This window comes from Bidens hawaiensis, unplaced genomic scaffold (genome assembly GCF_021521415.1).
Source record: "Bidens hawaiensis isolate Kalapana, Puna unplaced genomic scaffold, B.hawaiensis_p1.1 tig00018766_1, whole genome shotgun sequence".
Lineage (NCBI taxonomy): Eukaryota > Viridiplantae > Streptophyta > Magnoliopsida > Asterales > Asteraceae > Bidens > Bidens hawaiensis.
Window position 1 is genome coordinate 169,407 of NW_027492850.1, and position 10,148 is coordinate 179,554.

General features: G+C 32.4%; 1 protein-coding gene and 2 long non-coding RNA genes across 3 annotated transcripts; all 3 read left to right on the forward strand.

Moving 5' to 3' along the window:
* Window positions 1–1,042: 1,042 nt before the first annotated feature.
* LOC143556984 (uncharacterized) lies at window positions 1,043–2,035 on the forward strand. Its single transcript, XR_013139486.1, has 3 exons — window positions 1,043–1,102; window positions 1,419–1,476; window positions 1,813–2,035. It is a non-coding gene; the product is annotated as an uncharacterized LOC143556984 (long non-coding RNA).
* Window positions 2,036–2,558: 523 nt separating this feature from the next.
* LOC143556983 (uncharacterized) lies at window positions 2,559–3,625 on the forward strand. The gene is made up of 3 exons (XR_013139485.1): window positions 2,559–2,680; window positions 2,827–2,992; window positions 3,075–3,625. It is a non-coding gene; the product is annotated as an uncharacterized LOC143556983 (long non-coding RNA).
* Window positions 3,626–7,692: 4,067 nt separating this feature from the next.
* LOC143556995 (uncharacterized) lies at window positions 7,693–8,304 on the forward strand. The gene has a single exon (XM_077046172.1). It carries the CDS (start codon window positions 7,693–7,695, stop codon window positions 8,302–8,304), a length of 612 nt encoding a protein of 203 aa, XP_076902287.1.
* The last annotated feature ends 1,844 nt before the right edge of the window (window positions 8,305–10,148 follow it).

Below are 10,148 nucleotides of genomic sequence, written 5' to 3' on the forward strand. Positions count from 1 at the left end.
GGTATCCGACCCTATTCATCTCATAAACACTTAACAACATTCATTTATAAGAGAAACCCTAAATCTATCTTTCCCCTTTCCAATTGATTCAGTATATCGACATGTCTTCTAGATCCGGAAATCATTATCACATTGTGTTATCATCATCTTCATCATCATCCAAGTCTCATCGTTATGCCTACCGGAATCTTTTATTCCATGTCTCATCGTTACCGCCTCCCACCACCGCCTATTTAGAAACCCATTTCATATACCCGGCCCGATTCATCTCTACTAACCTATCCGCTGTTGATAAGCCGGCCACCGTTTCTTCTTATTCGAACAAATCCGGCCATCTTATTCTTCTGTTTCTTATCTTAATTGCTTTTCTCTATGTCTAGGCTTGCCGATTTTGATAATTGTTGATTGATAATTTTAGGTAGTAGCTTATTATTGATTGATGTTTGTTTATAATATAACTTCTGTTAAAATATTCATGGATTTTATTATAGTTTACTTCTTTTGCAGCATAATCTGAGGCAACATTGAAATCTTTGGACCTTCAGTTGCAGCATAATCAGGTAGCTGTTTCTATTTTCTCATTGATATAAACCTAAATTGATTGAATTGGTTTCTGATTAGTTATTTGAATTCATCTACAGATTTATGAATTCATTTAGTTTTTTAGATGTTTATTCGTACTTGGTTTCAATTAGTGCGTGTGATTGTGCTGAAAAAGTAACATTTAATTAAAATGAAGATGAATTTAGAAAAAAGATTCTTGATCCTAAATCAATTTCATAACATCGTGTTTTTACTTATAAATGTTTCTTTTTGAATATTATCCATTCATGTTTCCTTTGTTAATCAACTATTTATTACCCTGCAGAATAGTGTGGCATAAAAATCTTGAATTCTTAGGGAATTCATCATCAACCTGGTCAAGGTAACTCGGTAAACATGCTTCTTTCACTTACTTTTATTTATTTATTTATTTATTTATTTATTTTATAGATCTAATTTACTACCATTATTTGTTCTAAAAATTAGCAAGTTGGCACAGTTTTTCTGTATGTAGCAAGTTCATTTGTTAAGGAAGCTCAAAGTTGGTGTTGGATCCACTGTAAGACATCTATAAACTTTTTTATTATCTTTATGCTTTGTTTTTTTCATCTTCCTATCTCTACTAATATTAACTTTTAAATGTTCAAGACTTTTAAAGTTTTAACAAAGTTGTTAATAATTAGTTGTTTTGAGTCAATGACATTTATCACAAATGAACAACTATTTTCATACTAACTGAACAAACTCCAGGGCAGATTTTGGTTTTGTGTTACTGAAAACATTATTTTCACACTTCTAAAGTAAAACCTATATGTGATCACAATTGATTCAATATTTGATATAAGATATATTATAAACTGTTTGCATGTGTATAGGTATCACTTCATCCGGGAATCAATGGCAATGTTTGAAAAATGCTATTTATCCAACCTGGTATGTTTCTTCCTGACCAGTTTATACTTGAAAGAAAAGCTGTTTTTATTGTATTTATTAACTTACTTTTGGATTTGATCGTATCTCATACCTTAGGTGTCACATGTGTGCAACAGTTGATCTAAAGCCATTAAAGCCAATGCATATATCCATCCTTTTGTCTTTATACATTTGTAAAGAAATACGCTATCTAAAGCCATTTAAGTTAAGAATATACATGTTATAAACAAAATCTTGAACCATGACGCAATGAGTTATTATCACATCATGTTTAGAGTTTGAAGCAAACATCGGAGCTCATGATCTTAGTATTTGTTTCTATTCTTTTCTTCACAGGGATGTTATGGCCAGTCTTGACCCCATCATGCAAATGCAGAGCATAATGTTCTTCTCTTACAGTGGTATGATTTTAAATATAATGATGTTTCATATATTCATAAATACATGTATATAACATATAAATTCGTGATTATGTCAATCATATAATTTATGGAGTAAACCATGTATGTGTGCATGTTGTTATTGGTGAACCATATATGCACTAAAACACATAATAAGTTTTTCCAAAGGTTTGCCCATTATAACTTTGGAAAGGTTTGTCCATTATAACTTTGGAATGGATTAATACAAAATATTATTATTCATTTCCTTTAATATGTACGTTTTATTTTGATTTGTTTTGAATTTAACTAAGGAAATTATTTGATTTTAATATTGCTGAATCAATTTTACGTTGCACATTTTGACAAATTCTTTGAATTTAAAATTTAAATTTCACCTTATTTTGGTTAACTCCATATGTTTTTGACAAATTACTTTAATTATGGAATTTATTTTAAATATGTAATTTGTCAAATTGAATGATTTACGCTCAATATAATCTTTTAAATTGATTGATTTATAGTCGAATCTAATCCGTTAAATTGATTGATTTATGCTCATTATAATATGTTACCAAAATACCATTAAACTCATTCAATGATTGTTAATTTTATATAAGATCGACTTCTCTGCTTCTTTTGTTATTCAAAGTTAGGTACTGAATATAACAAATAATCTTTCATCACACCAGCTTTTTGCCTACATTGGTGAAGAAACATCCTCTCATCGGTCCGTTGGTACCTCTATGGTCTCGTCACTGGAAGAAGAATTTCTTAATGAAATTAATTCCATCAACATTCGTGAAATTAATGAAATAACAGAGGTATGTTACAATTTTAAAAAATATTTGTTTTTAGTTCCACAGAAATATCATTATTAAAATTTGATTAATTCTGGATAGGTTAAATCTCTTATTTTTGTTGGTAAGATCAAAGTTGTATGCAATAAAAACTCATGCTATTATCACAGTTGTGATTTATGTATAAACGGAGTTAAAACCAAACTGTCAGAATTGATAAGGAGAGGATTCAGCTGAATTGATAAGGATAGGATTCAGCTGATTTTGAAATGAAGAAGCAGTACAAATGTGTCGATGACAATTGCACTCAGACTATGTATCATCTCCTATGATTAGGTTTTCAATTCTTTTTAACATTTTATTAACGGTAATGACCATGCTTTATCTTTTAAATTTATTTTAATAATTATTTTTTTAGATACAAGATCCCCATAAGAGTCATGTGATTCTTACAATGTTTGAGCGGGAGGCAAACAAGATGACAGGACAAATTGCTAAAGACGTCCTGGACGAACACTTATTGTCTTTTTCAATCGTTTATAATAACATTACTATAATAGTGAAATTCTATAACTTTTAATATTTGAAGTAAATACATATGATGTTTTCCATAGTCAAGGCTGAACTATTAACGCTCACTGCTGCTTTCAACGTTTTAATAGAAAGAAAGTTTCGCCTATAGGATCGAGATCAAGAACTATAATCTTAAAAACAATGCTGAATATTTTTCAATTACTAAATTGACTGATCCGAAATTAATTTCTTATTAGTTTAGGTATTTTTCAACGTTTAGGTTAGGTACTAGCGTAGAACAATAATTTATATTGCGATTATTTATCTGGGTATTTTTCATTTATATTGTGTCCGACCATATTATATTTTACATGTTTTATGATTAATGTGTTCTATGTTTCTACCTTTATATTTAATACCCAAATTTTTGTTATGATTTTTAGAATGTTTTTAGACTTATCAAATTGAATTTGTTAAACCCGTGTTGTACACGGGTACCTAACCTAGTATAATATATAATAATGTCTTGTTTTTTAATCCCTCTATCTAATGATAATAAATATTTGTTGTTCTTGATCGGTCTAATAATATTTTTTTTAACTCATATTAGCAAAGTGGAGAATGATTGTTTGTAAATGCTAATTATTAGAACTTGTGTAACAATAGAAAAGGTGAGTGGTGTAAATGCCAACTTTCTAAACAGTTTTTTTAATTAGTTCATTAAAGGTAATACAATCATTTAGTTAGTTAATTTTAATGAAATGGGAAGATATGTAATATATATGATTTAGAGAGGGGAAATATGTAATTGATTTTTAAGTGATGGGAAAATATGTAATAAATAAACTTAGGGAATGGATATATGTAAATGTCACTTTAATAAAATACTAGGTTATGTGCCGGTGTCTTACACGGGATGAACAAATTAAATTTTGTAAGTGATAACTTTTGATAAATAAAGTTGGGTAATACATGATTAAGTACGAAGTTAAATTATAACTATTATTCATAAACTTAAAAATAAATCATAAATCTCCAAATACTTCTTTCGATACAACATTAGATAATACACTAAAAATATGGTAGCAACTAAAGTAAAATAGCATTATGAGAACATAAACGGTACAATCGAAACAATATGAACCAACCATCAATAGAAGAAAACGTTCGATTAGTTAAAGAATGTACAGTAAAGGATAATCAATAAGGTTTTGATCAACAAAATATGGATAGAAAGAAAGATATTGCGGTTACAGGTGAAAAGAAAGTGGGTCGGGTTCAATTAAAGATCCGCATGTTCTTAACATTGAACCCGTTGAATAATGAAAATGTTCACTTTAAAAAAATGTTTTATAAATAAACCTAACTTATTTTAACAATATAAATTACGTTTTGTAAAATCAATTAGAGAAATCGTTAAACAAAAAATATATAAAAAGAACTTTAAAAAGTATGTATAATTAATATGAGATAGGGGCGGGAAGAAAGAATAATAATACATAAGAGATTGACATGTTGTCACACCCGACCCGGGGGTGGGGGGGGGCTAGTCGTGACCGACTGGTATCAACCATGAGCAACGGAAAATAAATAAACTTAAAAGGAAATTCATAACATGCTAAGAGTTTGCAAATTCAAAGGTACAACTAAAGCAAAAGGATCACCATGACCCTTAAATTGTCTTAGGTGCATAGCACCATTAATTAGTCTAGGATGTCATCTAACGATTACATCTTTATTTATCAAGTAGTCTTCTATGACCACATTACTTTATTCTTGAGAACCAAGGCTTCTACGGTTCACTAAGGCGACTAAGGCATAATCTCATTCCGTTCCCCAATGGCTAAGTTACCTGAAAAGTACATACTAAAATACGTCAACATAATGTTGGTGAGCTCGTGAGTTTAAGACACATAATAATAAAGTTGACACATCATGGTATATCACATATCAAGTCCACAATCAAACCTGCAACTAGAAGTATCCCCCAACTCATACTAGAAGTTATACCGTCCCAGACTATCGCCCTGCTAAAGCAATAATCAAACACGTAGGTTATATGTCGCAACGATCCGCAGATCTCAGTGTGGTTTACCCAACATAGGGTCACTGTGCGTGGGGGTCTCCCAAATAGTACTATCCATACAAGCCTCCGGCCCATCCCCTCGGGCTAATGATTGTGTAAAAAGTTGGGACAAAATTTAGCAGTAAAACACCCCGATAGTTCCATACCATATAAAAAGTTTAGGAGTATGTACTAGTTCCCAAAAATTTAAGTAAAAAGGGATTACACGCGAGACTCACCGAATGCTCCAAGTAAATCAACGACTGACTTCCCGAAAGTGGTGGTTCCTATGGTAAATAACGAATTATAAATACTTAACTCAACTAGTTTTAACCTCAATAACGATTCAATAGTGAAACGGGTATTTATCTCTAAGCGTTGGCCCAAGTGTTAAGTTCCCGGTGGATAAAGTTTCCTTTTATGGAAAGTTTACTCTTATACAATTTATAATATTGATGATATGTGTTCAAGTATTTAGTTTAACATCTAAATGTGTTAGATATCTCGTTTTACTTGACCATGTTTTAATAAAGTTCCTATATTTAGAAGGTCCGGGCCTCATGTTCGGTTGCGGGTTTCCGTATGGCCATAAGAACTATATAATTTATTCACATCAGTAGCATGGTCATTTCTGGTTGGAAACATCAGCCCTCGGGTTTTCAAAAGTTAACAATACAGGTAGTTATCGGTGTTGTTGGTTTTTAACGACAAGCCTTTAAAATATGGTTTTCGTAAACAAATTCCCTTATAATTAAAACTCCAAATTTTCCAGAATATTAAGGTATAAGAAAACATATTATATTCAGATATGAGATTTTAGAAAGTTTGGTGATGTAAGGACTTAGTTCCCGTACTATCGTTTAGCATTCGTTTAGGTGAAAACCGGGTTCAAGACTTGGTTAATTTTAGGAAAATAGGTAAACACTAAAATTATGACTTTATTACAATATACTTACTGTAAAAAAAACTAAATTCAGAATGTTCATATTATTGTAGTTTTGAAACTGCCCGTTCGGCTTATGTCGGTTCGCCGTAACTAGCGGTTAAATGTCAAATCTTGTCCAAAGAGGTGTTGTTTTTCCATAAAATGTTTTTATACATTTATATTAAATATTTTAAACAAAATTTTCTGGAAAAATGTGGGTCTTACAGTTTTGAAGCGTTTTAGTCTTAAGAACCGGCACGTTCAGTTTTAAACGAAACAATACTTTAAGTTGTAAACGGGCTGTTTTGTAAGCACAATTTCCCTTAACCATTTCATAGCTTATATTTACCTATTTAAATTATATTCTTCAGTTTTAAAGGTTCGGTTTTATGTTTTCCGGAAATTACGGTTTGACTTGACTTTTGTTCCAAAAATACCCTTTTTAAACGAAAACCCACTTTTTGGTCACCAAACCACTTAGGACCAGTTTTGATAAAAAAAATAAGTTGTTTTTACATTACATAGGTTTAAAAAAAACATAACCTTGGCTGCATTAATGCTAACGAACTCGGTTTCGGCCCGTTTGGCTTCTAGTTCGGTTTTTAATGCGAGGTTTCGCGAAAGACAGATTTGGGCCAGCTTATTATTTTTCAAAATATCATTTTTAAATCTGTACAATAATGTCATAATCTTATTTAGGTTTACGGGCTTATTTCTTAGTTAAACGAGTTATAAAATACGGGTTTTATAACGGTTTTTAATATACGGTTGATGTTACTTTCCGGGGCTGAACTTGTGCAGCTTATTGGGCTTATTTTTACTGTTTTTAAACTTCTGGAAATTATGTTAAAAAGAATGGTCACTTGTCGGTGCGGTTTTCAAACTAGTTTGTCTATTAAAAGAGTTACCGGACGGTTTATTATTAGCTTTCGGGTTTGGTTCTTTTCCAGGTTTAAGGACAAAAATAAAATAATTTTAACTTTTGAAACCTATGCTAACAGTTCAGAAGTTAAAAAGTCGCATATTTGTCCGATTTTCGAACTAGTTTGACTTTAAACGAGTAACCGAATGGCCATTATTTGGCCACGGTTTTGGGACTGCATGACATGTGATTTTTAAGGTTCCAGACCAGTGATAGATTCTGCAGATTCTGGTTATTATGTAAACGAAGTTTTAAGATTCAGTTTCTTGGCCCGTTTTGTTTAAAAATAAGGTTTTTGTTTATAAATTTCGAACTTATTCAGAAGTTAATTTACTAATGCTCTAAATCAGATTTATTAATATGTTTAGATAAATTTTAAGCAAGTTTATTTACTTATTCGTTCACGGTTTAACATGCGGGTTTAACACGGAGCCAAAGCTTAGAATAATATGCAAACAGAAACGAATATTGGCTGTGGTGGTACCTGGTGCGTGTTAGGGTTTCACGAACAACCTGATTCCTTGCTTCTGGACTGATTCCACCAGCAAGACAGCGAGACACTCGAAGCCATATATGGCCGTAAGTGTAGATCACCTGTGTGTTGGGCAGAAATGGGAGATAGCCAATTGACAGGACCCGATATCATTCAAGAAACGACCGATAAAATTATCAAGATTAGGGAGAAGTTGAAAACGGCAATGGACCGGTACAAGAGCTATGCCGATGTTAGACGAAAGCCGTTAGAATTTGAAGTTGGTGATATGGTTTTGTTAAAGGTGTCGCTTTGGAAAGGTGCTATCCGTTTTGGAAAGAAAGGTAAATTAAGCCCAAGATACATAGGACCATTTGAAGTGTTTGAAAGAATTGGTGCGGTGGCATACCGTCTTAAATTGCCACTGGAACTGGGTAATATCCACGACACATTTCATGTGTCCAATTTAAGAAAATGCGTAGCCAACGAATCGTTAGTCATACCGCATGAGGAAATCAAACTTGATGAGAAGTTGAAATTCGTTGAAGAACCACTTGAAGTAGTGGATAGGCAAGTGAAGAAGCTTAGGAGACGTCAAATCCCGATAGTAAAAATTAGGTGGAATTCGAAGAGAGGACCCGAGTTTACATGGGAGGTGGAGGAAGATGCAAAACAAAAATACCCGCATCTATTTTTGGACCAACGTAAAATTTACGAAGATGCATGTGTGATAGATGACCCTGAACCATAAAAGAATGTTGCATGATCTAAGCCCTTATGTCTAAAAAGGTAATTGTGTACTTAGATTGCAAATGCGATACATGCTATGTGTTTACATGTTGAGATTAGCAGCGTGTTAGTTAGTTAACTAAGGAATAGAAACCACTAGGGTATGAGAATCACACCTTAGGCAAATTTCGAGGACGAAATTTCTTATAACCATGGGAGACTGTGACACTCCAAATATAGGGCTAAAATTTTATTTTTTTATTTTTTTTCCTTTCTTATCATTAGATATTGAAAATTTAGTTGGTCAGAGCGAAAAGTATGTCGATAGGCTTGGCCAAATAAAAACAAAACGAACATGGACTAGTTAACCAAAACGGACCCGAGCCCGATATCTCGAAAATTTTAAGAAACATTCCAACATCTTTTTAATCTTACTGGGTAGCCAAAATATATAACTCAAACATCAAACGACATTCTATATTATTTCCGGTAACCGAATCAAATGAAACAAAAACCGATAAACAAGAATCGTGATTCGTAGTACAATCACCTTCAATATATTGCACATCATCTTTATACAAAGACCAGCCCCATTGTAAATATTTAGAACATTTTTGAATAATAACATTAATAATATTAATAATAATAACAATAATAACAAAAGATATTATATCTTCAAAATCCTGATCAGATCTTTTGCACCAATGAAAACCCTGAACACCTTCTTCTTTTTCCTCCATTCACGCTTCCTCTGCACCACCAATAAGAGTCATTGCATGCCTTAACATACCAAGAAATCCTCTGCCCCAAATCTCCATCTCAGTCTTTATAATCAATATCAAATTTCACTTCTTGCAACCCCCATAACTCCCTGTTCTCTCTCTGACTCTCTGCTGAAGATTCTGAACGAGCCAAGCAGCATCCATAATCTGGTAATCCAACGTTCTATTATTTTCTATTCCAATTCTGAACCCTATTCGATTGTTGCTAATATTCTGGTCGCTCACAGCAGCCCTATTCTTCCGTATGTCTCGCTGTCTTGCTGGTGGAATCAGTCCAGAAGCAAGGAATCAGGTTGCTCGTGAAACCCTAACACGCACCAGGTACCACCACAGCCAATATTCGTTTCTGTTTGCATATTTTTCTAAGCGTTGGCTCCATGTTAAACCGTGAACGAATAAGTAAATAAATTTGCTTAAAATTTATCTAAACATATTAATAAATCTGATTTAGAGCATTAGTAAATTAACTTCTGAATAAGTTCGAAATTTATAAACAAAAACCTTATTTTTAAACAAAACGGGCCAAGAAACTGAATCTTAAAACTTCGTTTACATAATAACCAGAATCTGCAGAATCTATCACTGGTCTGGAACCTTAAAAATCACATGTCATGCAGTCCCAAAACCGTGGCCAAATAATGGCCATTCGGTTACTCGTTTAAAGTCAAACTAGTTCGAAAATCGGACAAATATGCGACTTTTTAACTTCTGAACTGTTAGCATAGGTTTCAAAAGTTAAAATTATTTTATTTTTGTCCTTAAACCTGGAAAAGAACCAAACCCGAAAGCTAATAATAAACCGTCCGGTAACTCTTTTAATAGACAAACTAGTTTGAAAACCGCACCGACAAGTGACCATTCTTTTTAACATAATTTCCAGAAGTTTAAAAACAGTAAAAATAAGCCCAATAAGCTGCACAAGTTCAGCCCCGGAAAGTAACATCAACCGTATATTAAAAACCGTTATAAAACCCGTATTTTATAACTCGTTTAACTAAGAAATAAGCCCGTAAACCTAAATAAGATTATGACATTATTGTACAGATTTAAAAATGATATTTTGAAAAATAATAAGCTGGCCCAA